This window comes from Falco cherrug, chromosome 16, assembly GCF_023634085.1.
Source record: "Falco cherrug isolate bFalChe1 chromosome 16, bFalChe1.pri, whole genome shotgun sequence".
Classification (NCBI taxonomy): Eukaryota; Metazoa; Chordata; class Aves; order Falconiformes; family Falconidae; genus Falco; species Falco cherrug.
The window spans coordinates 3,999,531-4,027,142 of NC_073712.1; the positions used below are offsets into that span (position 1 = coordinate 3,999,531).

At 54.4% G+C, this 27,612-nt stretch overlaps 2 protein-coding genes across 2 annotated transcripts; both read left to right on the forward strand.

The window, feature by feature from the left end:
* Positions 1 to 5,040: 5,040 nt before the first annotated feature.
* Positions 5,041 to 11,111, forward strand: SRSF3 (serine and arginine rich splicing factor 3). The gene is made up of 6 exons (XM_055727981.1): positions 5,041 to 5,164; positions 5,945 to 6,152; positions 6,698 to 6,832; positions 9,043 to 9,081; positions 9,888 to 9,974; positions 10,258 to 11,111. Exons 2-6 carry the CDS (start codon positions 5,947 to 5,949, stop codon positions 10,283 to 10,285), a joined length of 495 nt encoding a protein of 164 aa, XP_055583956.1. The 5' UTR covers positions 5,041 to 5,164; positions 5,945 to 5,946; the 3' UTR covers positions 10,286 to 11,111.
* An 11,130-nt stretch (positions 11,112 to 22,241) lies between these two features.
* On the forward strand, positions 22,242 to 26,832 carry CDKN1A (cyclin dependent kinase inhibitor 1A). Its single transcript, XM_055727982.1, has 3 exons — positions 22,242 to 22,304; positions 24,489 to 24,899; positions 25,423 to 26,832. Exons 2-3 carry the CDS (start codon positions 24,497 to 24,499, stop codon positions 25,470 to 25,472), a joined length of 453 nt encoding a protein of 150 aa, XP_055583957.1. The 5' UTR covers positions 22,242 to 22,304; positions 24,489 to 24,496; the 3' UTR covers positions 25,473 to 26,832.
* The last annotated feature ends 780 nt before the right edge of the window (positions 26,833 to 27,612 follow it).

The window sequence follows — 27,612 nt, forward strand, 5'->3', positions numbered from 1 at the left end:
TTTCTGGGCACTAACGGGGCTGACACCAGCCCTCTCGGCCCTGGGAGGAAGGAGCCAGCAGCAGCAGCACAGCCATAACCACTGACAGCAGATGAACTGCAGCTCCTGGGGAGCAGGCTGCAGGCTTCCCCTCCGTGCTCATAGCTCTTCTGTATCACCTTGTGATCGCTGCGGGACCGTCTTGTGCAATCTGGAGAGCCCTAAGTAATTGCATTTGTGGCAGGTAGGGTCCAGAGCCAGCATCTGGACTGCATGGGGCAGTTTGAAATCCTGGTCCCTACTCCACTACGTACTGCATCACCCCAGAGAGAACTCCGGTCTTCCAGGGGATTAAAATTAAGAGTCAAACAGCCATGAGTCAGGCTCGCCGTTTTCCATTTTCTAATTTCAAGCCAGATTTACAGAAGTGCCTGAGACTCACAGTTCTCTCTGAACACAGCAGCAAGGGTAAGTGTTTTGTCCTGCAAAACCTGCCCTGAAGCCAAGCCTGGGGCTGACTCCTTTCCTTCCCACAAGAGACTTCAGAGGGAATATTTTCTGTGCACAAAACAAATTTGGATGAAGCTGATGCAAAGCCTCGGGGCCTTTCTGCTGTTTCTGTAACACCTGCTGCACCCTCAGAGTTTATCCCTGGTTCGACAGCATTGCGGGATGCCTGGAGAAGTCTGCCGAGAACCTCGACTGAGCAGAAATAAAATAGGAGGTGGCGTTTCTCCCGGTGGCACCGGGCCTGCCCCGGAGCTCTCGGGCGCGGAGAACTGCCGCCACCTGGTGCCTGCGCCTTGGCTGGGCAGGGGGTGCTGACCCCCCGGTGGGTCCGGGGCTGCGGCTCAGGGGCAGCCCCTAAATCCTGCCTGAGAAGCAGGGCAGCCCTCAGGCTACCTGAGAATCGGGTGTCTTGTCCCCCAGGCTCTATGCTAGCAGGGGTGCCCAGCTGCTAATACCTGTAGGACCAAGAAGGTGTTTCTTAAAGGACCAGATTGGACGCAGCTGGGCTGGATTTCTTACTTCTTTAATGGTGCTGGCAAATTATAGAATGATAGGATGCTTTGGGTTGGAAGGGACCTAAAAAAGCATCTAGTTCCAACCCCAGAAGGGACACCTTCTGCTGGACCAGGTTGCTCCAAGCCCTGTCCAGGGGCATCCAGAGCGCTCTGGCCAGCCTGTGCCAGCGCCTCACTGCCCTTGCAGTAAAGAATTTCTTCCTAATACCTAATCTAAATCTACCCTCTTTTAACTTAAAGCCATTACCCCTTGTCCTGTCACTACATGTCCCCGTAACAAGTCCCTCCCCAGCTTTATTGTCGGCCCCGTTAGGTACTGGCAGGCTGCTGTAAGGTCTCCCCAGAGCCTGCTCTTCTCCAGGCTGAACAACCCCAACTCTTCCAGCCTGTCTTTACAGGTGTCCCAGCTCTCTGAGCATCTTTGTGGCCTCCTCTGGACGTGCTCCAGCAGGTCCGTGGCCCCAGAGCTAGATGCCATACTGCAGGGAGGGTCTCACCAGAGCGGAGCAGAGAGGGAGAATCCCCTCCCTCGACCTGCTGGCCACGTTTCCTTTGATGCAGCCCAGGATACGTTTGGCTTTCTGGGCTGCAAGCACACGTTCTTGGGCCATGCTGGGCTTTTCATCTACCAGCAACCCCAAGTTCTCCTCAGGGCTGCTCTCAATCCATCCTCTGCCCAGTCCGTATTGATAACTGGGGGTTGCCCCAACACAGGTGCAGGACCTTACACTTGGTGTGCTGGATCTTGCACTGGTGTGCTTCCAAATGGTGTACTGGTCCTGAGGGAGAGTGGTGCATCAGCCTGCCACCACGCAAAGGTCGTGGGGCTCCCAGCACAGGGTCTGGGGTGGCCATCAACACCCAGCCCTTAGGTGTGAAAGGTGCAGGAAGTGGGACCCCAACAATGGCAGAAGGCTCATGCCTGGAAAGGTGGGGATGAAGGCTGAGGAACTAAGAGTCCCCCAATGACGTGTCATTCAAGTAAACTGGCTTCTTGCAAACTAGTCCTCCAGTGCCCTTGAGGACATGCTGTGCCCCTGCGCTGGGTGCTGAGTGTGCCTTAGTTTAGGTCTGTGATGTATAAATTATCGTCTGTTCTTTCACTCTCCCTTGAGGTCTGAGGCACAGCTGAAGGCCTTCACAGTGTAAAAATTTATAATTTTTAAAAGTGGAAGAATAAGGAACAGGGACTTGCACCCTGTAAACAGAAGAGCCGTTGTGGTGGGAATAAGCTTATGCAAGCTGAACGTAGTGTATCAAAAGATCAGGCAAGTGTAAGTCACTGCTTCGTTAGAAAATAGCCTTCATCAAGATTAGTCTGTTGGCAGGATGTGAAAATGGGGTGAATCCACAAGACCTTCACAAGTAGCCAGCTGAGGTAGGACTCTGCTGTCAGTTTTCTGACTAAGTAAAGGCCTGTCCCCTCAACCAGTTCCTGTTGTGTTTGTGTAATGACGTTTTCCACAGATAGAATCATGCCAGTAAATAAGTATTTTTGCTAATGTCTAGTTTTGCTTGAGGAGCAACTCTAAGAGATCCTATTGCGGATAGAAATATTCTTCAGTAAATATTGTCTCTCTCCTGAAGTATCCCTGAAATTTAGCTCACGTGGCTGAGGTTTCTTCCAAATCATAATGGCTGGAATAGGCTCATTTTCTTTTGTGACATTTAAATCTCAGAAGCCATGATAGCAGCTTGAATATAATACCTTCCTCCTTGTCAGTCTGGCCATGGATTCCGGTCTGGCCACGTTATAAAATAGATAGCTGCGCTCCGCTGTACAGCGTGCCGGCATTAGGTGCCTTTTGAGTCCAGTCTTGGCCCACCTGTTTAGAGCTGGTCTTGCTTGTAAGGTCAGTGTTCTCACCTTCCTTGTACGGAAGAGCCGATGAATGTCAGAGTTCTGTACATCACATAAATATTGGGCACAACTGGTGTTCTCTTACTGCAAAAGCAAAAGAGTTGCAACGCAGCAGGATTTTTCAAACACTATCTTAGAAACCTGGAATAAGGAAGAAAGCAACATAGCACAGCGCAGCTTTCGTATCTAGGTGTATGTACACATATATAGTGCTGCTCAGAGCTGTGTCAGGGTATCATCTCTCAGAGCACAATCAAAACGCTGACTTTTCAAATTACTGAAATGTTGTGTGGCTGTGTTGGGGCATCCTAAAACCGACTGCAGAAACAGGTTGGGGTTTTGGCTGGATGCAGTTGCCTCTAACCTCTGCCTTTTGTCACCGTGATGTGCCACGTTGAGTTGCTTTATAATGCCAAAAGCAGACTGAAAATGGATTGGATTTGGATTACATGTTTTTTTATGCTATGTGATTTACAAAGCATGGTGTTGGGCCTAAGCCCATGCAGGAAGTTCCTTGAACAGAACAGGTGAGTCCTAGGTGAGTGCTGAACACTGTGTTTACTTTGCACGAGGAGAACCTACTTCTGAATAAATCCTTTGTTATCAAGTCTGTCATCTGTAATTATTTTCATATGTCAGGTGTAACTTTGGTGTGAAATTAAAAGATCTATTAAGATTACAAGGTTGTCCACGTTGCTCTCTAACTCATGTTTGATGTGTTTTCGTTTCTTTTATTTAAATATTGTTGCAAAACTTAAATCTTGTTGCAAATGTACATTGTGTGGTATGAGGCAGGGTCTAGTTAATGTTGTAAACCCCAGCGGAGAAGGGAGGGGAGATCATCATCTCCAAAAAAATCATCAAGTGAAATGGCTGAACAGCCCCACGTCTGCTTCAATTATTTCCTTTCTTTGTGTTGCCTCAGGACATTAACCATCAGCTAATTTAGATTACAATGTGTTATATTTCTTTAATTAAAAGCAGGTAACTGTCAGATAACACGATAAAGATACTGTAGAGTATCTAGTACCTCCAAATCCTTGGTTTTCTGTCCCTTGGCCAATTTTGACCCTTGGGATGATTTTACTGAAAAGAGTTGTTAAAAATAATGAGGGATGCTGCAAAAGATTTTGGAAGATTCTAATGAATTATATGAGCTGGTTGTCTTAAATTCTGATAATTTTTTTCTTTATACGCCGGTACAATTCTAGCAGACTGAGGGCACCCCATGCTCTGCATAGTTCCTGCTCGGAAAACACCATCCGTGTGCATTCATTTGTACTCAAAATGTCTTATCGCATATAATAGCACTGCAAGTATTATTAATTATACTTGGAACAGGTAATTTTGTCTTGTCTGGCACAAGTCAAAAAGGATTAAATACAGCCTCCAGACATGGCTGCCCAGGGACATTTATTTGGGGAGGCTGCTGTAGCGGCGGCCCTGGGTGGGTTTTTCCTGTCGCCTGGTAACTCGGAACCAGGGGCTTGGTATTTACGGCAACCCTTCTGGAGCAAGTTATTTAAAACTCATATATCCTGTCTAAATGAATGAGAGTTTAGTAAAGCGCAAACACCACAGACAGTGCTCTCTGAGGCTAAAATTGCTCAGTTCAAATCCCCCTGTTTTCTACCGAGTGCTGAAAAATAATCAATTCCTTCTGTGGTGCCTCAGTAGGCCCAAGCCCAGATGTAAATTTCACCAAAAACTATTGAGTTAACACTGCTTTGCTCAACGTGTTTATTTAAAACCCCTGCTCATGGGGGAAAATGGTTACTAGTGAACTGAAGCTTTCAGACGTGTAAAACCCTAACAACGAGGGGATGATGCTTAACAAACATAGCCTGAATGCATCCCACCGGCTCAGAGAGGCTCCACGAGAAAAGAAAACCTCCCTTTTCCTTTCAGGCAGCAAAAGGGGCTCCTTGGGTGCGCTGCCGTTTCCCGGTGCCAGGGGCCTGGAGCCCTCGGTCGGTCAGCAGCCCGTAAGGCGCAGGTCGGGCCGGCAGCACGCCCCGCCGCCATGTTCCCGCCGCTGAGGCGATGCCCGCCCGCCGACCGTTCGGGCCCGCGCGGAGGCGGCGGGATGAGGCGAGCTGTCAATCAGCCGAACAGCGCCCTCCTGATTTGCTGCCGCCTGCGTCACGTGTGAGAGGCTGCCCGTATATAAGGGCGGGCGGGGCAGGGGCCCGCCGCCATTTTGTCCAGTGAGGAAAAGCGGAGCGGGAGTCTCGTTGAGGGTCGAGTCGGCTACGAATTTAGCGCGGGCTCCCTTCGCGCGCCCTCCCTCTTAGCATCGGTGAGGATCTTCACCTCGGAGGGCTGGGGGGGAGGAGGCGGCACCCGCGGTCTCGGTCCCCGGCAGGGCGGATGGAAGCGGCGGTGCCCGGTGGCGGCAAACAAAGAGCAGCCGCCATTTTGTAAAGCTGGGCCGCGGGCGGTGGCTGCCGCTACGCTGAGGAAAACCGGGCGGGGAGAGAGCGGGGAGGCCGCGGATTGCCTTGGAGAGGCCGCTCGCCGCCGTTCCTGCGTGGCCAGTGAGGCGAGGCGCGGCCGGGCGGGCGGTGCCGCGGGGGTGGTGTGGCGCCTTCCCCCCGCTCGGCGGGAGCGCCGCTTCCTCAGGCCGCGCTGCGGAGCGCTCCGGAGGGATTCCCCGAGCGCTCCCGGCCTGGCCTCCGCCGGAGATGGCGCTGCTTTTCCTCCTCCGCCGTGTGCAGCTTCCCCTGGATCCCGCTCCGAGAACAATGGAGCCCTTCTCCCGCGCAGCGCTCCCCCTGCGGCCCGGCCCGCGCCCTCACCCGGGGGCCGGGGAGGGGGCCTCAGGGAAACACCCCCTTGCAAAGTTGGGAGGCCTTAGAAGTGAACGAAATTCCTAAAAGTAGTGATTTACGATCTAACAGCTAGTTGTTTGGTTTGGTTTTAGACGCCTTCCCCACCACCCCCACCCCCAGTTCCACGCAGCTTAATGTTTCTATCAAATTCAGTTTCTGGAAAAAGCAACCAACAGCATTACTTCCTTGTAAGTGAATAAACACGTGCTGTATATTAAATGTACATGAGCTTTTTTTTTTTGTCCTAGCAATGCATCGTGACTCTTGTCCGCTGGACTGCAAGGTTTATGTGGGTAACCTTGGAAACAATGGCAACAAAACTGAATTAGAGCGAGCTTTTGGCTACTATGGACCTCTGCGCAGTGTATGGGTGGCAAGAAATCCTCCTGGTTTTGCCTTTGTGGAATTTGAAGATCCACGAGATGCAGCTGATGCAGTAAGAGAACTAGATGGAAGGTAAAATTAGCTTCTTGTGTGTTTGGCTTGCCTGGTGAAAAATCAGGAGGTGTGGGTAGTGATAGTCTGAATTGGGAGGCTTCAGCTGGCGAAACCAAGGACTTGGCACATTAGTTACGCAGTGTTTATTTGTACAGTGATACAAGGATAATGTTTCTTCATAGTGCAGGAATAGTGTTGGGATGGTTAATTTTACATTTTAGAGTTGGACTCTAAGTTAGACATGACTTGGACTTCGTGGTGCATGTGAGTTAAATCCAGGATGGTGTTGCTATAAAGAGGCAAAACTGATCAGGGAGACTCTGCTTGGTTCCTTCTGTGCCTGCTTTTAATGGCATGGCAAGCTTTCAAAAATGGCCAAACCTTTTGTTTGTTGTGCTGGAATCCACTTTTTTTTTATACTGACTACTGCGTATTTTGACTGATGTGTATAGACAATGGTTCTGCCCTTGTCTGTGCCTTTTGCCTCTCTCAAGTCCATAGGGCTTCTTGTGCATGCAGACTTGTCCCTGGAAATGCTAATGGATGTCAGTCTTTTTTCACAGAACCCTCTGTGGGTGTCGTGTCAGAGTGGAGCTCTCCAATGGTGAGAAACGGAGTCGGAACCGTGGTCCACCTCCATCCTGGGGCAGGCGTCCTCGAGATGACTATCGCAGAAGAAGTCCTCCTCCTCGTCGCAGGTACCCTAGGTCAAAGTACACTCATAGAGCTGTTGGCACTGTTACCACGTAGCATCCTAGAAGCAGGCTTTTTAAAAGCATGTTGATGGATAACATTCATCTATCTGATCACAATTTGGAGATGGCAAATGCTAAAAAAAAAAAACCCAAAGAAAAAAATACCAAAAAACCCCAAACCCCACAAAATCGAGGTGAACTTAAGTTGTGTTGAATGTTGGCTTTTGTCCTTAGGTCACTGTGCAAGTTGGTAGTCAGTGCCCTCTATCCTGGACTTGTCCTCCTTCCTCCTAAAATCTGCTCATCTTCTAGTCACACTTTCCCTTTCTTCCCCATACTTCAACTTAGGCTGTTCCTTTGCTTTATTCCATAATGGCAAAACATGACATACGGCAGCTTAGCATTTCCATACAGATGTGTTTCTCCGCTTTGTTTGCGCAATTGAAATACTTTCCAAGTAGGCAGCTGTTGAATAATAGACCGAGTAACAGTTGCTCTAAACATCTAGAATCTTGACACTTCACTGTTAGTTTGGAATTAAAACATTGAACATTGGGTGACGATCCTGTCACTTGAGGTTTGCAAACCGAGCTCTAAAATAGAGCAGGATTTTTGGTAACTGACACGTTCTTGGACCCAGACTAGCTTGTCTGGCGGTTTAAGTCTGCAACGTGGTTTTTGCAGGACTGAATTTACCTGTTGCAGGTGAGTGAAGTCCTCACGAGTCAGGGTTTCGAGCTTACCCTTTTGCTGTTGAAAAATAACACATTAGGAGTATTTGTTAGCTAATAGATGGTTGTACTGATGGCTTGTTTTTCATTTTTTTTATGCTTTTTGGTCCATCTATTAATAAAAATGAACCCGTTACAGAGTCACCATCATGTCTCTTCTCACCACCCTCTGAGTCTGCATTAGCCAGTCAACTAGCCCTTTCAGCGTCATGTGACCAGCGCGCCCCATTCAGCTTGGCTGGTGTCGTTTCACATGACCCAGGCATGGCCAGTCGTCAGGTTGCACCGCCCTTTGGTTCCCGAGCATGCTGTTTTCTCTCAGCCTTCTCTCCAACCTTAACCAAATCGGCAGCAGCCACCTCGACCGCCCACACATTCCCGGCCAATCAGCTCAGCTGTTTATTTACCAAATGTCTTCACAACAACTACAGCAGCAGCCTTCGGCTAACAAAAAAGCAGGAAAAATCCACAACACCCCCTTCGCCAACCAACTAAATACAACGCAACATCTGGCAAAACCTTTTCAGCAAATTCTTCTTGGCAGTCAGTCCGGCAGCCTCACCTCACCATTTCTAGCTTGTTGAAACCAAAAACTAGTAAGTTTTTCCTGCTTATACAGTTTACTGCTGGTTAAAATAAGGAGTAAGCGGCTTATAAGTAATTACTTTTCTCAATCAAAGGCTGGCTGTGCATAATTGAGTGGTAACGTACATATGTTGCTTGAGAAAACTTTTAAGGGTGATATGGAAGCTCTTACACTGAATAACGTAAAAACCAGTATATTTGCATGTGAGATGCCAAACTAAATTTTTAATAAAGCTCTAACAAACTTAGCTTTTCCTTGCCAGAAAAATCCTATCACCTTTAAATGGTTTTACTAACAGTTTTCAAAACTTAAAACATTTACTTTTTGGGATGAACTGGGCCGAGCTAAGGTTATTATTTTTTTATTTTTTAATTTTTATTCTTTAAGAAAATAGTCTAAACACACTCTATGGCATTAAAAATGACAATCACAATATGCAGTTCTAATGTAGCGCACTTAATGGCATTATCAATATTTACACAGCGCATTTTCACTTTTTTCCACTTGGTATCTCTTTTATGTCGTGTTATGGACCTTTTTGGCTTGCATGGGTTCCAAAACATTTGGTCTGTGCTATTTTTTTTTTTGGAACCACTTGTGGGACTTTGGTGTGGTGTTCTGGGCAGTGTATTTAGTTGAAATGGAAAGTGTTGCATTGGACAACTCTGCTATGAAGCATTCTTAGTTAAAGTGAATTCATGGTTGGAAACGTGCTGTTCACACTGAGCTTGGTTTTACTGCCTAATCTTTCCATGCCTTTTACTGGATGATGGATGCCAGTTATTCTTGGCACGTTCCCTGGGCCCAACAGTGAGTTTGACAAGTTGGGAAATGCCTCACCCCATTAATGCTAAAAGAATTGATAAAAAGCCTCACATTTCTTTTTCTGGTTCTAGATCACCACGAAGGAGAAGCTTTTCTCGCAGCCGCAGCAGGTATGCATCTGTTAATTACTGCATGGGCCGTTTTGTCCAGGAGGTTTAAAAACAAACAGGAACAGCTGAATGTTTGGGCTGTATGCGTTCAGAGACTCCAGGGCAAGCGCTGTAACCCAGTAAAAGGGAGGTAATGGGTTTGCTTCTGTCATTGCTTGATTGGAGTTCATATATTTACACAGCTATTTTAGGTTCCAGGGTTATCAGTTGAAGGATGTCAAGAATGGAAGCACTTATGGGGGTTTTTTTGTTCTGCAGCTTCCCAGCGTTCCTGTCAGTTTTTCCCAAAACTTCTGTGTTAAGGTGCTACACTCCCCCAGATGCTGGGAGCCACAAGCAGATAAGAAACACAGTGAGCGCATTCTGCTGTCGTGGGCTGTAGAATGCCAGGTGGTAATGGCCCAGCACTGTAACGCAGTTCTGTGTTAGGCTTTTTGAAGCTCGCAGAGTCTGGAGGCGATCTTTATGTTCCTGCAGCATAGTGCTGCGTTACTGTCAGGGGTGCGTAAGCGCATGTGGGCACAGTGTCAGCAGAGGCACTGTTGCTCGCCGTCTGAGCGAGCAGCTGTACACAGCTGCAGAGGGAGAGATAGATGCCTGTTTGCAGCACAACTTAAGCTGTGTTGTATGGCTCAACTGATTGTTCTTACCTGAAGGAAAGGCTAATGCCATGATCTTCAGTGGGTTTCCCCCAGATGAATAATTAAAAACTTTTTAACTCCCTGAAGGGACGCTGTTCCGATAGCTTTGTTCAACCCAATTTAGCTTTGACACTGTAATCATTTTGGCATTGTGATCTTGAACAGGTCCCTCTCCAGAGACAGAAGAAGAGAGCGATCACTCTCACGGGAGAGGAATCACAAGCCTTCTCGTTCCTTCTCCAGGTCTCGCAGGTAGGATGAGCCTGTCGGTGTTTTGAGCAAATGCCTAAAAATGATTTGGTGTCTGGGGTGATACTGAAGAAGGCTGTGGTGGGGAGCTGTCTCTAGTGTCTTACGAGGTTCTTCACCTTGAAAAATTAAATACTTTATTTAAATTTATTTAATTTATTAAATGAACAGTGGTTTTAAAATGCATAAACATAATCACTGATTTGGGCTGGGGGGGAGGGCTGTGTGTTAAAGCAAAATCTGCTGCTCTTGGCACCTGGGTACTAATGTGTCTGTTCTTCTTCAGTCGCTCCAGGTCAAACGAGAGGAAATAGGAGTATGAGGAGCTGTGTACAGGAAGTCATTAGATCTGAGGACAGGAGGAGTATGTACAGAACATTGTTTTGTTTTGAAACTTCATAAAGCTAGGTGCATTTTTAAGATGTTTTAGCTGTTGAACTTGCTTTGTTCCTTGTATCTTGTAACAGGTGGCAAATGTAAAGATGTGAATCTGTATATGGTTCTGAGCAGAACATATGATTTGTAATATTAATCGCTTTACAATATACCATTATACATAATTTTGTGTTTGTGCTGAATGGTGAGCAGTTTGTCTTGCGTAGATAGAAGAATGCTTCTGGTGTTGATGTGCTTGGGCTGTGTTGTGCTGGGATTCAGCTCTTGGGAGGAGGCACGCGATGGAGACATGCTCATTGCAGAAGCGTGGCTGTGAGCGGTGCTAGTCATGCAGGGGGAGATGTAGATGCTTTGTAGTACAGTTCTCTGAGCTAGTCGGGAATGTCAAGCCAGTGGTGTGCGAGGGGAATGGCTGGGCTGCAGTTTTAGCCAGAGCTCTAGTTCTGACTTCCATTACCTGGAACAGAGCTACTTTATATCATGTGAAATACAATTTTTTTTAGTGGTAGGGTCAGTTAATTTTGTACTTTAGAGTACTTGCGTAGGTGATTGTTGACAGACCATCTATTCCAGAACCTCCGAATAGACCAAATACACAGCAGCACTGCAGCTGGAGTGGATGTGTTGTGTGTAATGGTACATTGTAAAAGTTAAGAATTAAACATTTCTTTACTGTACAAGAATTTTCATGTCACTTGTAAAATGTCTTTTGTGAGATCCTTGGGATTAAAGTTTTGGTTACAACTTGTTGTTCGGTATTTAACTTGAGTACCTGCTGTGTACCTTGGCATTGTGAAACGCACGCTTGGGTCTCGTGGCACAACTGTTCAAATAAAACACGCTCTGCAGTACGGGGCGAGAGGACACCGCTGTGTCTCGCTGTGACACCAGCGCTGACTGCTCGGGCGCCGCTCTCAGTGCGGGTGGCTGCTGCCATGGTGTTGCCATCTCTCACCCTGGCAGAAGGCTGGGCATCTGGTGCTGGTGGCACATGTTGGTCCTAGGTGACCATAGTTGGTGATGCTGGCTTGACTTCCCCCCTGAGGGCGAGCTCCTAAGCACTTCCCACCCCAAACCAGCCAGAGCTTCACCCTGGGGTGTTCCGCATCCTGGCTGGGGGTTGGTAACGACACAGGTTTTATGGCTGGTTTGAAATGGTGGGGCTGGGAGCTGGCGCTTTGCATGGAGGTGTCACCGTCACACTGCGGCAAGGCTGGGGTGCAGCCACAGCTCCCGGGCAGCCCAGGGGCTCCTTTGTTCTGTATCCAGGAGATGATGAGCTGCAGCTAAACGCAGAGATGTGTGTTCAGATTAAATCTGCCATGCTGGTTGGGCTGGTGGTTTTAATTCCTTTGCTGGTGGTACCCAGGTGGGGAGGAGGTTGTGACAAGCTGTATCGGAAAGAGATGCTGCTGGGAAGGGGAGTTGTGTATCCATTGCCCTCGGCAGCTGGGGCACCTCTTCCCCGCCGAAGTACAGCATCTAGTTATTTTGTTAATTACTCAGTAGTTCTTGTGGTTGGACTATCGTCAAGGTGTTCCCTGGGGAGCGGTGCTTGGTGCTCTGCTACGAGTGTAACCAGCCTCCCCGTCGCTGAGCAGCCCTAAATCATCCCAAGCGGGGCACAGCGTGAGCTGCCAAGGTGCCAAAGCCGCATCCCTCCTCTTGCCGGCATGCAGCCGAGCTGTGGCTGTTGCGACGCGCTGTCGCGACTCCCCGGCAGAGGTCGGGGTGGCCCCACCAGCCGGCTGGGGCTCCTGGCCTGCTGCTGCCCCGCCGGGTTTGGTCTCAAAACGGTGACAGCTCCCCTCGGGATGTTTGCCTTAGGGGAAAGGCAGCCAAGGGCTGCGATGACATCATGTGCCACACACGGCCGCGTTCCCTTTTTTAATCCCTGTGTTTGATTTGCAGAAGGATTGTGGCTCTGCCGGCAGGTGCTTCCTCTTGCAGTGGCGCGGTGCGGAGGGAGCGGTGTGGGACTGGGACGAGTAACCTTCAGCATCAGCTACCGAGGGGAAAGGACAGACAGAAAGCTGACTGGGGACAGCGTACGCTGTGGGATTAGTGTGCGAGGTAGTCGGTGGAACTTGGGAATATTTATCAGTTCCAGGTTTCTGGCTTTGTATCCTGCTCCTCAGCTGCCTGAGGAGGCTGGACCCGCTGCATGCAGCAGGCAGCTGGCTTTAGATTGTCAGGTGGGGTTCTGATGGGGAACAAAATGAGCAGCTTCTAGAGAAAGATGGGAAGTGTGTGAATGCTGACTGTGCACAGCCCTCCTCCCAGGGTGTAATTAGCAGGTGGTATTTTTAATGCAGCAACATGTTCATGGACTTAAGGCTTCCAGTTTGCTTCTGTGAGAGGGCCACCAGCCTGGGAGCGCTCTTTACCAGTAGTGCTTGCGTTTAAAAATTCTTTCACATTAAACGTACAAGGAAATGTTTGTGTTGACCTTCTAAGGCTTGGGACATCCCTCACCCTTCCCCAAAGATCCTTAAACCAGGAGGGGCCACGGAGCACGGTGGCCTGGCCTGGAGCGGGCAGAGCGATGTCATCCAGGGGCTCCTTGGCGGCACGGGGTGGCCTGCACCCCATCCTGGGCGCTGGCAGGGGAACTGCTGCTCTCTGCCACTTCCCAAATTGTTTCAGGGCTGGGTTTTGTAGCGCTCACGCTGACGTCTTCAGCTGTGTTTCTAATTTGGGGAGAGGTTTAGCCGCCCCTCGTTCTGCCCAGCAGAAGCATCCTGAGGTTAATGCTATCGGAGCTGCTCAGCCGCCCGTCGGCGCAGTATCTGAGCACATCCCAGAAGCGCGTTAGAACAACGTAACGACCCTCTGCCTATGTGCAGTTCGTTCTTCCCTCACGCTCTCCCTGGGGGGAGCATTGTGTGCGAGTGGTTTTGCGAAGAAAAGGGTGGTTTGGCTTTTTTCTTTTTATGTACATGCTGCTCTTTATTTATGGCAGAGAGGGTCGTTTTAAGAACATGCCTTGCACTTAAGATGGAGAGGTTAGATATGTTCGTTCGTTCTTCAGTAGGATGTGTCTCACCGGCCTTCAGGCAGGTTCAGCTGACCAGGGTCGTGCTTGGCGAGATGCTGCAGCCGTACGGAACGCTGGCAGTGGTTCCAGTTAACGAGACGCTGTTTCAGCTGCCGTGGGGAGCTGCTGCAGTTCACCTCCGGAACGAATGCGTTTCGGGAGCTGTGCTATTCTGTGCTCCAGTCACACTGAGAACTAAAATAGGTTCGTGATAGAAGATGGATGCATTTCCCTGGGCTGTCTTTGCATTTCTTTTTGTCTGAAGTCGCTGCGCTGTGCCCTTGGGTCTTCCTGCAGCAGCCAGCGTTGCCTGGCAGGGCAGGTTATGCCTCTTATCTCTGCGTGCTTCTGTGGGGACCTGTCGGCAGCGTTGGCTGGAAGTGACGAGTGCCCCAGCAGTTCTGTGGCTTTTTTTCTTCTGCTGTTAACGTCACTTCTCAGTTCCCAGTTTTACTTTCTTCTACTCATCACCATGAGATGCTGCAATGTTTCCCGACATAAAGATCCTCAAAGCACCCGAACGTTTGCCAAACTTTCTCCCATTTCTGCTGCTTTCAATCCGCGTTCTTGTACCTGTGTTCAAATCGTACCCTAGAAATATTGTCCCAAAACCTGAGCTACAGTCACCATCATGAACTGTCTGACGCTGGTGCTGATGGAGCAGTAGTTAGGAAAGAAAGAAAGTGAAAAACCCGGAGCATCAACCCCTTTTGCAAACAGAAGGCCAAAGGGCAGAATTCCAGCAGCTCTGGTTCGACCTTAGCTCCCGCACAGCCGGGCGCTGGCACAGGACCCGGGACCTGCCACGAAGGCGGGTCTCGGTTTCCCGAGCTCCGATTCCACACCTCAGCCTGCCCCAAACGGGCAGAGTAAAGGCAGTTTTCCCTTGGCAGCCGTGCGGTGAAGCAGTGGGGAAGCTGAAGCAGCACCCCAGCCTGCCAGCCCACACGAGAAGCCATCCGGCTTCCTTGAAATGCTGGCGCTGTCTTGGTTTTCTGTTTCATTTCTGAAGTTTCGCTGAGATGCTGCCATTAGTTACATTCTGTTAGTGCCCTTCAAGCAAATCCTGTCATGGACAAAAATAAACATGAGATCCAGACAAATAGAAAATAGACTATGCAATAGGAACGCTATGTTCCCAAGTGATGCATTCATCTATTATTTAATAATGTATTAGCTGACAAAACTTCTAGTTGGACAAATCTTCACGTTGATTCAAGTGGTGATTCTGCTCGATCCTCAAAATAATTTTAGCTGTCAGATTTTCTGGGGGGGTTATCCCAGCTGGAAAAGGGAAGTGTATGTCCTTCCCAGCTAGAATCTGCCACTGATGTCAGCGGCGTTCCTCCACAACCTTCCCGTGGTACCCCAGGACTCATCCTGCCCTGTCCTTGGACACTTGGCTGGCCAGCACGCTGACGGCTTGTGATGTACCGCCAGCACGCAGCGACACCGCGCCGCTGCCCGACGTCCCCCGCCATGCAGCCCGGCGCCGCCGCGCGCCCCGGTACAACCCTCCGTCGGTATCAGGGTGGAGCGGTGGTATCAGGGTGGGGCTCCGTGTCACCCTGGGTGTCGCTTTGGAGCCGGCTGGAAGATCGCTGCTGCCAGCTGTGAGCCAAGCATTATCTCCGCCGCACGCACGCGGGGGCTGCGTTGCCCATGAATATTCAACAATATTCAGGGGCGTCTCTGCGAGGAAGCCCCGCTGCTCCACCCAGCCTTTCCCCCGCCGCTGCCCATGCAGGGCTTGCCATCCGTTTTCGCTATAAAATGTTTGCAGTCGCTCGTTTCTGACTAATACCGACGTTATTTGCCATCGCATTAAAAGGCGGTCGGGCACGGCAGGGTGGCCGCCGGCTGGACTGGGTGCTGTGCTTCCTGGTGCTGCACGACGTGGATCGAGCAGCTTTTCATGCAGTGTTATGTCAAGCTTTTGGGGAGGAGGTTAGGGCGATAGGCTCCAGGTGTGGTACGCCGCCACTCCTGCCAGCAGCCGTTCTTCTCGCTGCCTGGCTGACACGTTCTGCTCCAAAACTCGGGGCTGAACCCTCCCCAGATTTTTTCCCCCTCCGCAGGATCAGTCTGACAGGGACTGGTGGGGTATTTTTTGACCTATAGACATTTTGAGGTTTTCACATTTTACATCTCGCCACCTCCCTCTTTGTCTCCCTCCCGCGCTTTGTGGCATATGCGCTCTTTGTGGCATATTACGGTTACATCCATAAATCTTTTGGTCTTCTGCAAAGCCCGGGCTTGCTGCGGGAGGTGGGAAGGGCGCTGGGGCAGCGTCGCTGCTGGCGGGTGCAGTACAGGGCGTTTTCAGCCTGTTCCCAGCCTCTCCTGCGCTGCTGCCGGCAGCTCCAAGATGCAGCAGACTGCCTTTCCCTGGTGCAGTGGGGATTCTCCCGGGCGAGGCAGGGAAACCAGTGAGGGCAGCTGAAACCAAAAGAAAAAGGTTTTTCCTTTCCATATTGGCGCCTGGAACTCCCTGACTCGGATCCCCGTCGTGGGGAGCGGGGCAGAGCTCCACCACGGTGCGTGGCCCACGGCCGTCCCCATCAGCAGGTGTGGCACAGCTCTGTGCCAGCGCTGGGTGTCAAGGCCGGCGGGGTTCGGTGTGGGGCGACAGCTGCTCCTTCACCCCGGCTCCAGGAAGTCCTGCTGTGCACGACCGACACGTAGGAATGAAAATGCTTTTGACCCTTATCCCGGCGTCAAGGTGGCGGCTGTCATATCTCTCCGGTGGCTTTATTGGAAGTTGTGCACACACAGCTGTCCCCTCCCATTACCTCTGCCCCGCACAGCGTCGGTCACCGCACGTGACAGCCGTCTGCGGCGCGTGGTCCGGGTGCTGCCCTCCTGCCGCTGCCGTTTGAGCCGTCCCCTCGCTCCCAGTGCCATGGGGCCGTGCTGCCCCTGCCCTCTCTGCCCCACTCCTCGCCCACAGCCAAGTGAATCACGACCCCGTGCCTGCCCTCACCCCGGGTGACAGGATTCCCAAAACCTGTGACATGAGCGGGGAGATCCCAGGAGGTGCTGACACACGGTGAGCCACCGCCTGGCAGTGCCGGACGGGGAGCGGGCCAGCACACGTTGCCGGAGCCGCAGGTTTGGGCTTTGGTGTCGCTGCCTCCGCAAGCGGGAGCCGAGGGACTCGCAGACACCCCATCCTCCTGTGACTGCACCGAATCGGGATTATTTTTAAAGGTCGTATCGTGAGCAAGCATTAGTCAGCAGCTCTCCACAGTCACCTCCTTCTCACGCACGGCTATAAAGGGCCAGATCATGCTCCTGGTGGATTTTGAACAACGCCACAGCTCGGGGAGCAACAAATCTCCCCGCAGCAGCACCGTGCCACGCGTGTCATCCATCGGGAAGAAAAGAAGTCGGATCGATTGATGGCTTCCCGTGGGCCTGGCTGCACCAAGAGCTGCCGAGGGCTGGGGACCCCGTACAGACGTGGACGGGAGCAATTCTGCCCCACGCTCCGCTTGCTTATCCCCACCCACGCTGTGAATCCTGCCGTGGAAGGTGCTGGAGCAATCCATCCCGCTGGCCTGCTGCTGCCTCAACGGCAAGCTTTCCCTGCCCTCGTTGGGATGCCTGCGGGGAAGAAATGGCTGCAATAAAAAAAACCTAAAACCCCTGTGGACGTTTTGGGTGGACCATGGTCCCTGCATGGGAAGAAGTGGCTGCAATAAAAAAAAACCCACCCTGTGGATGTTTTGGGTGGACCGTGTTCCCTGCATGGGAAGAAGTGGCTGCAATAAAAAAAACCAAAAACCTGTGGATGTTCTGGATGGACCATGTTCCCTGCGTGGAGCTTTCCAAAAGGCTGGAGCGCCCGCCTCGGTTCCCAGCGGGGTGCCCGTGCCCCCTCCGTGGGTGCCGGCCGGCTGCTCGGTCCTGCCTTGCTCTCGGGCCGTAGTCAATGAGGTGAAGCAGCAAGTAAATAAACAGGCAAACGAACGCGGGGTTCGAAGCCAGGTACTCCCTGCTGCCCTCGCCGGGCTCTGAACAATGAGGTCCTTTGCTGCCAGTGGAAAAAAAAAAACAACCCCAACAACAACAAAAAAAAACCCCCAAACCCAACACACAAAGCTTCCAAGCTGCTCATGGAAAGTCAGTGAAGCAATTACGTTAATGACTATGAATGGGGCTAAAAACAATCTGGGATGAAAATGAGTGAGGGGCCGAATGAAGCGACCGATTCATAGCCTGGCTCACGCACCCAGGAGTATTTCCAGTAAGGAAGGGCCTTGTTTTAGGGACTGTCGCATCCCCCATTTGTGCTCGGTGGGACTCTATTTCCACTCTGCTGGGTCCGGTGTCTCATCAAAATGCCTTCATAAATGGAGCAAACAAGGGCTGTATATGGCAGGGAAACAGTCAATTAACACGATCCGAGTTCTTTTAGGGGCAGAGTTAATCAAGCATTCAGCGTTTTGTCATTCTTGTCTTTCTTTCCTGGGAAAATCCTATTAGTATAAAATCACTTAATTGGGCACTTCAAAGAGCTGATGGGAAAACAGTCTTCGCTGGGATATAAACGCCATTCAGCTGAACACTGGGTTCATTTAGACTTTTGCTGGAGCGTGAGTGTTTCATTAAGAGCCTTCACGTTTCCCACTTAAAAGAAAAAAGCTTGTTAGTGGAGATAATAAAAAAAATCTTGGAGATTTGAATCTTGCTGAAGAGGGTTTTTTACTGCCTGAACACGCAGGGCTTTGTTGCGGGGCTTTGTCCCCAGCAGAGCCGCTTACACCTACAGCGAGTGCCTGTCAATCTGCTGTCCCGAGCCGAGGGATTTCACACCTGCCCGGGGTGTTCGTGCGAGTAAAAGCTGTTCCAAGAGGGAGAGTCACCCCCCGCCATCCGTAGAGGTGGGCGACAGCCCTGGTCACACCTTTGGGGTGTTGGATGATGCGTTTGGCAGGACTGGACCTCAAAGCCCATGTGCTCAGCCCCGCTCTCTGCGCCGGGGTGGGGTGGGGTGTGTCCTAGACCAGTTCCTTCATTCTTGGGTTGTTTCCCTGGGCAGAAATTCAGTTTTTTGCAGAGTTTACAATTATCCCACCTGGAAAAACAACAGCGCGTGCCCTGCTCTGTCACTGCCGACTGCATCCCAACAGGATGGATGCTCATCCGCCCAGCCCTTTTCTGTTTCTTCCCCCTACGCTGGTTGATCTAAAGGAATATGAATTTCCCCCCCAAAAATACCACTTCCCATACAGCTTGGACCGCCAGGTCTCCACATCCCGCTGCTGGGGAGGGCTGGGTGAGGAACCGCGCGCATCTCTTCATTTCTGCCATCGGCGCTGGCAGGCTTTGGTCTGGGAAAATGTTTCCAGGTTGACCACGTGCTTACATATTACTGATGGTGGTTATTCTGCCTTTATCAAATCTTTATGTGTAGGTATTTGTGTGCATTTAAACCAGTCGCTGGCCCTCGGCCTGCTGAGATCCTTCCTGGGCACGCCGTTTGGCTCGTCTCCTGGGGCTCAGGGCTGCCGGCTGTGGCTCCCCATCCTCCACCTCATCCAAGCCTGGGGCCTCCAGACTTCCATCACCCGACCCAAACTGTTCCCCCGCCGCGTGCCAGAGCTCCCCCCCAGCTCCCCGGGGCTTTGGGGGTGCTGCGCCCCGGGTCCCCAGTGAGGACGATGCTCAGCGGTGGAGGCGATGTGCCTGGGCACGCTCCCGTGATGAAACCCTGGTTGTGCCGGTGCTGCGGACGGGCTGAGTCACGCACCGACTTTGCCTGCCATGAATAATGTCTTTGCAGCCGTTTCCCCTCCCGGCAGGACCCACCTGGGGAGATCCGCTGGGAAAGAAACTTTCCCAAGGGATCCCCGGCCAGGGCAGCCACCCCGGCTTCTGTCGGTGCTGGGGAGAAGGTTATGTTGGCGTTTGTGAAATCTGCGGTTATTTAATGTGATTCCATTTGCTTCCAGGCGTTAGGATGGGATTTTCAGGCAAGTTGTAAGGATGGATTCCCCAGCGATCACACCCCTGCCGGGTGGGGGTTGGGACACCCCTCGGGGAGGGCGAGCCTGGCGCGGGAGAGGTGACAGCTCCCACTCGGTGGCTAAAAATGGTGAGAAGGAGACACCCCCCCACCCTTGTCCCTGCTCGTCCCCAGCCCTGCGCCTCTGACCTCCTCCTACGTGTTGCTGGGGCTGAACATCATGAGTCACCTTTGAGATTTTTTTTTTTAAGTTCCTGTACTGCCTTTTGTATTAATCACACTTTTCCCCGCCCCCCGCCACTTTTTTTTTCTGGTGATGCCACTTCAGGCTTCACCACGGACTCTCTGACCCAGACCCCGCCGCTGTTCCTCTCCCCGCTTCCCATTTCCAGTAACCCCCAGTGCCAGCGCTCCCAGCTCCTGGTGTGGGGGCACGAGGAGGGGGAGTGACAGCGGAGTTTGCAACAGCCAGAAACCTGCCCCCCCCTATCCCGGGGCGCAGGGAGTGGACCCCCACCCCACCAAAACAAATCACAGAGAGAGTTACAGAGTTCTTTTCCTAAGGGATAACTTAGGTCTGATTTATTTTCTGGCTGGTTTTGCCCTGGGATACATCCCCCGTGTAAGTGGGATGCTCGCAGCCGTTGGTTATCCCGCCTCACGGTGCTGTTTTCATCCCTCGCTCCTGCATCCGCGGTGGCTGGAGTTCGCCGCCGGCTGCACAAGCGAGGCCGCTCCTGTCTCCACCACTTTGGGCACCAATTTCAAAAGCTGCCGGTTCCGACGGTCCCGTTGCCTTTTGTGGATTTTACAAAAAGCAGAGTTCGTTTAAGCAGTGAGTATCCTCTTGGTAAATGCTGCTTCGCCTCAGAGCCCTGGCGCAGCCGGTGCGGGGAGGATGCTCATGGTGCTGCAGTTGGGCCGGTGTCCAACTTCCCTTCGGGACATCTTCCTCGCGTCCAGCAGAAGCGTGCCAAGGAGCTGCAGCTGGAGCAGAGCTGGAGGTTGGCGAGGAAACGATCCGCTACTGCACAGCGACGCAGGCAGCCCGCCGCAGTGCAGCTCGAAAGGCGGCTCTTTGCAACCAGGAGCAAAACCAGTTCCCAGATGGGAAGACCAGGGACCCGCTCCCTGCGAGGGAAGGCGGCTGCTGCTCGCCCCCTCCTTCCCTGCGTCTGGCAGGTGGAAAGGCAGGATGGATCCCAGCTTTCCAGGCTAGATCTCTGCAGCGTGTGATAGTCATTCCGGATGCTTTCACATTCCCCGTCCTTCACCTTCCCTCCCCATCCCAGCGTGCCCATCCAGAGGCGGCAGCGCTGCAGGGGGGGACCGGCGATGGCAGACACCCCCGCGGCGCGGCAGCCTGCGGCCAAACACGCCCAGACACCTTCCCCAGCCGCTCGGGCCGCGGGAAGCTGCTGGTCCAGCAGGGAAACGTGGGTGCTTTGCACACCCAGGGTCCTGCTGAGCACCCCAGCACCCGCCGGCCGCAGGGGCCTTGGAGGGTGCCTGGCACTCCCATGGGGCTGCTTCAACCCACCCTTGGTCACTTGGGACCGTGTCACCTTGCTGCGCCCCACCTTGCTGCGCCCCACCAGAGGCCCCGCAGCATCGCTGCACGAGTCGTGATGCCCGCGGGGCCTGGGCAGCTCGTGCCGTGCCGGGAGGGTGCTGCCGAATGTGGCCCCCCCGTCGCGGGGCAGCTGGCTCCGAGGGCATCAGCTCTCGGCCGTGGGGCAGGACTGGACCCACCGACCAGGCGCGCGGGCAGGTGCCCTCCGGCCTTGCACTGACCCCCGGCAGAGGCTGCCCTGGGTTCAGACCTTTCCTGCCTGTGGACTGGGATGTTTCCCAGTTAAGCCCCAGATCCCTCCAGATCCTCCTCGCGGGTTCCTGCGGGACATGCACGGGCTTGTTCCTGCTCTTCATCCCTGCCCCGCAGCCTGCAGGATTCGGACCAGCAGATCCTTCCCAAAACGAAGCCGGGGTGCCGGGGGGGTCCCGTCGGCGGAGCAGACCCCCCGGGAGAAAATCCTGCAGGAGGGGCCAGGGGCAGCCTGCGGCCGGGCCGGGGTCGGGCACTGCCTGGGGACCAGGGCAGCATCACCCCAGCGTGGCTCCGAGGTTGGGCACCCCGAGGGGCTGAGTCGCCCCTTCCTTAATCCGTTTTCCCCCCCCGACAGTGACTTGGGGGGCAGGAAAGCCTGGGGGGGATGGGGACACCCCCCTCCAGCCAGCCAAGACCCTGCGTCTCCCAGCTGGGATGGGACACCCCTCTATCCTTTGGGGGGGGGAGGGTCCTTGCATCCTCTAATGGGGAGGGCCCTGCACCCCCTTTCTGGGGGGTGTCCCTGTACCCCCTTGAGGAGGGGGGTGCCTGTAGGTCCTAATGGGGGGTCCCTGTATCCCCCGTGGGGGGATCCTGGCACCCCTGCAGGAAGCAGGTCCCAGTATCTCCTTCTGGGGGGGATCCCTGCATCCCAATAGGAAGTGGGTCCCCGTATCCTCTGATGGGGGGGGTCCCTCCATCCCCTGGTAGGGGAGTCCCTCCATCCCCTAATGGGGAGGTCCATACACCCCCCCAAGGAAGGGGGTCCCTCCATCCCCTTCTGGGGGTGTCCCTGCAATCCCTGTGGAGTGCTGTGCCTGTATCTCCTAATGGGGGGGGGGCTCCCTCTAGCACCTGGTGAGGGGGTCCCTGTCTCATGGGGGGCTCCCTATATGCCCTGATGGGGGGGATCCCTGCAGCACCCCGAGGCAGGGGGTCCCCGCACCCAGTGACGGCGGTCGCGGCACCCCCGGGGCTGGGCGGGGCTGGGCGGGAGGGAAATCCCGGAGCGGGGGGGGGGGGGGGGGGGGGGAGGCCCCGCCCCGTCCCTCCGCTTATAAACCGCGGCGCGACGGGCACCGGCAGTCGGGAGACGCGACGGTGAGTGCGGGCGGCAGCCGGTGGGGCTGTGGGTGTCGGTGTCACCGCGGGGGGGCGGCGGCTGTGGGTGTCGGTGTCACCGCGGGGGGGGGCTGTGGGTGTCGGTGTCACCGGTGCAGGCTCGGGGGGGAGGGGAACGCGCCGCAACGGGAACGGGCGGCAGCTCCTGGCCAGGTCCGCGTCCCCCGGTGCCGGGGGAGTGGGTGAGTGCCCCCCCCTCCGCCCCGGCTGCGCTGCGGTCGCCGCAGAGCCCCCCGCCGCGGAGCATACCGAGGGGGGGGGGACGACGGGGTGTTGCCATGGCAACGGGGGGGGGTCTTCAACCCCCTAGCTCCGCCGGCCCCCCCTTCCCCCCCTCCCCCCCAGGGTCATCGGTGCCGTGAGCGGCTGCCGGCTCCATCCATCGTCGGGGGTGCTGTGCTCCCAGCCCCTCCTGTCCCCGTCCCCCCGCAAGCCTTCCCCAACTGGTGTAACTGGTCCTGGGTGCTGCAGGTGGCTGTGGGGGTGGGGGAGGGTGTGTACCCCCCTCCCCGGGAGTGCCCGCGTCGCCAGGCTGGGGGAGGCTTAAGGCAGCCATGCACCTGCATCGCTCGGTGTCGTGGGGACCCCCAAAGCTCTGCCCTTGCAGGGGCTGCTGGAAGCATCGCCACCCCCAGGGGGGACATGGGGGTTGGGGGGGGAGGGGCTGGCCTTGGCCCTTAGCCCCTGGTGGCTCTGGTGATGTGGAATTATGAATCAGAGTGACGCTGTTGCCTCCTGTGGGGTGGCACCTGGGCCCTGGCGGTGGCCGGGGGATGGGGGACGTGGGTGGCATGAGGATGGGGGATGTGGGTGCCCAACCCTGCCGGGGGTGCCTGGTCAGGGTGTCAGAGTGTGTCCCCATCCCGCTACCTGCCAGGGCTTGCCTGGACATGCTGGGACTTGTGCTCAGTGATGTCACCCCGGCTGTGCCGCCGGCAGCCCGGAGATAGGAAGCTGGATTTGGGAAGCTGGATTGCTATTTTTACTCCAGGATGTAATTTACTCTGGGAGCAGGGCAGGGCAGAGGGGTCGGGGTGGCCCTGGGGACCGATGTGGCCCTCCCAAGCCCCCTGCCTGGAGGGTCTCCAGCCGTGCTGATGGCACACCTGGCAATGCGGTGCTGGGCTCGGGGGGGCTGGGGGTGCTGAGTTTGGGCAGAAATCCCTGCAGGAGGCTGAGCACCCCCTCCCTGGGGAGGTTTGGGGGTGCGAGCCTGGCGATCTGCTGTGGATTTGGGGGTCCCAGATCTGGTGGACAATGAGAAAGCAATCTTGTACAGAGGGATTTTATTTCCATGAAGCTTTTATTTTTTTTTTTAAAGCAGATTTAATGAGCTTGGTTATCCAAGCAGGATGAAGCCTTAGCTCTGCAAGCCGTCAAATCCCAGAGCGTTGCTTTGCTTTGCCCTGATAACAAGGCTCCCCATGAGGGTGGGTGGCGTGAGGGGTCCCTTAGCCTCCCCCCCCCCGCACGTGTGAGGGGGGGGGACTGCTCGGAAGGGAAGACTCTGCCAAAACCATGAAGGTCAAGGCTTTTGGCATCAGTTTGAGGGGGGAAAAAAAAAACAAAAAACAAAACACAAAAACAAAGTGTCTTGTCTCTGGTTGCCCAACAGCTCCTTGCGGATAAGGAGGGTGGTAAACCAAGTGGTCAAGCTTGTGGCATGTTTTTGCAGTTGCTTAAAAGGCTTCCTTGCCACTGGGCCTGGGTTCTTGAGATGAAGAACCTGGCCAGAAAAACACCCTGTTGCTTCACTTGCCTTGTGCCCGCGTGGAAGTGAGACTGCGGTGGGGTCGTGGATGGAACCGGCGGCAGCATCGGGATGCTGGATGCTCTGCCCCGGCAGGGCTTTACCTGCTGGAGGGGGAATGGCGAGCACCGTCTGCACCTTCCCCATCCTTCTGTGTCACACCAGGCTGTGGTGGTTGACCTTGGTCATGCTCAAGCTTCTGCCCCCTAAGACACTGCTGAAATCCCAGGTGTCTGGGCCCAGGATGTGTGCTGGCAGATGGAGGTCCCCTCTGGGCTGCCTTGTTGCTGAGCCCAACCCAGCCTGTCCCACCTTGGCTACCGGGTGCTTTGCTCTGGTAGCAAGTGTGCTGGCCCTTGGGCTTGCGGGTGCCTTGCCCAACACCCCAGTAACTTGTTCTGCTTTCCTCCCAGCCGCCACGATGCCCCTGTCTCACAGCAAGGCTGGGCAGATGCAATGCAGCACCAAGGCATGCAGGAACCTCTTTGGCCCTGTGGACCACCACCAACTCAAGAATGACTTTGAGGACCTGATGAGGCAACACCTGGAGGAAGTTCAGGAGCGCTGGAACTTCAACTTTGAGACAGAGACTCCCTTGGAAGGACAGTTCAAGTGGGAGAGGGTCTTCCTGGCTGAGCAACCGTCCCGGGAGGTCCACAGCCTGGTCACGGGCATCAGCAGTGAGAGCAGGAGCTCCTTGGTCCACAAGGTCCCCCCCAAGGACCATCTTGGCAGGATTTGCCCTGAGGCATCTCAGCAGAGCTCGGAGGTCTACAGGGCTGGTTCCCCACAGGGCCTGAAACGTCGGCAGACCACCATGAAAGGTGAGTGCTGGAGGTTTGGTGTCACTCCGTGCGTGCTCGGTGGCATTGGCGGTGTCATGGCTCTCCTGGTAGGGACAGATGGAGGGGACTTGAGTGCAAGACCCCTGCCTGGGTGTGGGGAGGGGACCACCCTCCATGCATTTCTCCTGGGGATCAATCTTCCAAGGGGAAAAGGCCACAAACGGGGGGCATTTTGGTTGCTGGGGGACAGGCAGGGGGCTTGCACTGGGCTTGTGGGTTTTATAGCTGAAGATGCCCCCAAAAATCGTTCGGTACCTTCAGTTCCCACAGCCTGAGCCCGTCCTCCAGGATCAGGGCCTGGGGTGGCAATGCCAGTGAGACCAAAGAAGAGATGGAGACCTACAGGCTCTCCTCCCTGGGACTTTGGGGTGGGTGGCTCTGAGGGGGGGGTCCCACCTGGGCTGGGTTTTGGGACCCTTCCTTGGGGACACCTCCCCTCTCCCTGCCCTGCTGCTCCCAGCAGGCTGGAGGCACTTCCCGACTCTCTCTTTCTGCCCTCCAGACTTCTACAGCTCCAAGCGGAGGATGGTCCCCGACAAGCCCAAGCCGTGATGTGACAGTGCTCGGGGCCAGCTGCTGACGCTGATGTCCCTGGGGGGTGTCCGTGGCTTTCTTCCCCCACCCTGTACTGTATATGCTGCCTGTCTGAAGCAACGTAGAGTCTGTAGTTTCCTATTTATGAGTAGCTCTGGGGTCCTGAGGGACCTCTACTGTGTGCAATGTAGAGGAGTAGCCCACGCTGAGGCTTGTAGCCCAATGGAGGAGGACTGAGATGGGCTTGGTGGGACCAAGGTATTGCCCTGCTGGCAGAGAAGAAAGTGTCCCCTGCCCTGGAGTGGTGGGGCCAAGCACCGTCCTTGCACCGTCCTGCTGCCCAGCCGTGGTCCTTCCCCTGCCTGATGGCTGGCTGTGGAGGACACTTGCGTCCCAGCCACCCGGTGGCACCAGATAGCCTTAAGAAAGGGTCACGGGGCAGAGCTCTGGGACAGCCTGGCCCTGAGGACACCCTGGTTGCTGGCACGTGGTGGTGGCCCTCTAGCCAGCAGGATGGACCCAGGGGTGGTAAACCCTTGTCCGTGCGTGGAAGCAGAGCGATGTGGGGACTGCTCCTTCCCACGGCTGCTTGGGAGAGGGAGCGCTGCTCCCTGGAGAGCCCTTGGGTGGCTCATGGTGCCACCACCCATCAGATGGGCTGCGGATGGTGACAAACCCGCGGGAGGTCCCCAGTGCTGAGCTCGGCACAGCCATTGTGGGACCAGCGCTGCCTGGGGGAGGCTTTGGGGTCCCCTGCACCCTGCTGACCCAACCCCCCACTTCCTTACCCTGTTGGCTTGTCGAGTGGTGCTGCTTGCCCCCATGTTCCTGCCTCCATCACCACTGGCACCAGGCTGGGGAGCTACCTGCTCCGGCTCTGGACTGCTCTAGGGACGCATCCTGCTCACCAGCAGGGATGACACCGAAAGAAGAAGTTGTAGCTTTTTTTTTTTCTTGGACTTTTTTTTTCTCCTTTGGGCCTGGGTGAGAGAGGACCCTCACCTAGCTCTGCAGGGTGAGTGGCTTTGGTTGCCTCTGGGACCAAGGGATGTTCTAGCGCTGAAGGATGAGTCCCTGCTCTTGAGGGACTCGACACTGTCAGGTCTCAGCACTTTCATGGGGTTCATCTCCTGCTCTGCTGGATTTGGGCTCTGGAAACCGGTGCAAGATGGTCCCAGGCAGAAAAGGGATGGGGTCGACCTGCCTTGCACCATGAAGCACTTTGCTCTCAGTGAAGCTGGCAAGCTCCCAGCACTAAATCTTTATTTATGAAAAAAGAAAAATAATAATGCTATTAAGTCTGCATGGGGGGGAAGGGGAAATACCTGTTTGTCTACAAATGTTAACTCCGAATAAACACTCGCCTTGCGTAAGGGAAGCCGTGTCTCTGGGTTCATAGAGAGTGGTGCTGGGAGCAGGGTCTGGCTGTGGGGAGGAGGATGCTCTGGTTGGGGTCTCTGCTTGGGGGTGAGGGGGTCACTCTGGGGGTGCTGCCTTTGGGCTGGTGGCAGCACAAGCCCAGCTGTGGGAAGGGGCTGGTACAGCCCTGGGTGACTCTTCTCCACCATGAAACATCCAAGCGGGGGGGGGGGGCAAAACCTTCCCCACAACCCACATGCTTTGCTCTGCTTCCTTGGGACAGCTGGGTGCAGGATCGGTGCTGCCAGTGCAAGCCGTGTGGGATCTCACCGTGGGACCCCTGTGTGCATGTGGGCTCCTCTGCTGCTCACAGAATTCCCCCTCCCTTGCTGTGACCCTGGTCCTCTGCTCCTCACCCTCAGTGCCTCGTGGGCAGGTGGCTGTTAGCCATGGCCAGCTGGTCACACCCCCCACCCCCCCCTTAAGGGGGTCCTGGGTGCCCCGTGCTGTGGCAGCACCGAGTCCTGGCTGAGACTGGAGCTGCTGGATGCCAGGACTGGATCCCCTGGATCCACCGTCAGCTGCTTCCTCTGAGGACCGAGCAAGGCTCACGTGTGGGCTGTGAGCTCGTTACAGCTGATGTGGTAAATGACCCTGTTTGCAGAGGATCCAGGTGAAAACAAAATTTTGATGGTAACAACCGTCTGTCATCCTTCAGCTGAGGCTCCCTAAGGCACCTGCCGGTCCCCACGGTGCTGGGTGACACCCCCACATGCTGATGCCCCTTGAAATGTTTGCA

Coding starts and splice junctions, on each gene's coding strand:
- SRSF3 (XM_055727981.1), top strand. CDS start 5,947: ATGCATCGTGACTCTTGTCCGCTGGACTGCAAGGTTTATGTGGGTAAC. Junction 6,833..9,042: donor AGTCCTCCTCCTCGTCGCAG/GTACCCTAGGTC, acceptor TTCTGGTTCTAG/ATCACCACGAAGGAGAAGCT. Junction 9,082..9,887: donor TTTTCTCGCAGCCGCAGCAG/GTATGCATCTGT, acceptor GATCTTGAACAG/GTCCCTCTCCAGAGACAGAA.
- CDKN1A (XM_055727982.1), top strand. CDS start 24,497: ATGCCCCTGTCTCACAGCAAGGCTGGGCAGATGCAATGCAGCACCAAG. Junction 24,900..25,422: donor TCGGCAGACCACCATGAAAG/GTGAGTGCTGGA, acceptor TCTGCCCTCCAG/ACTTCTACAGCTCCAAGCGG.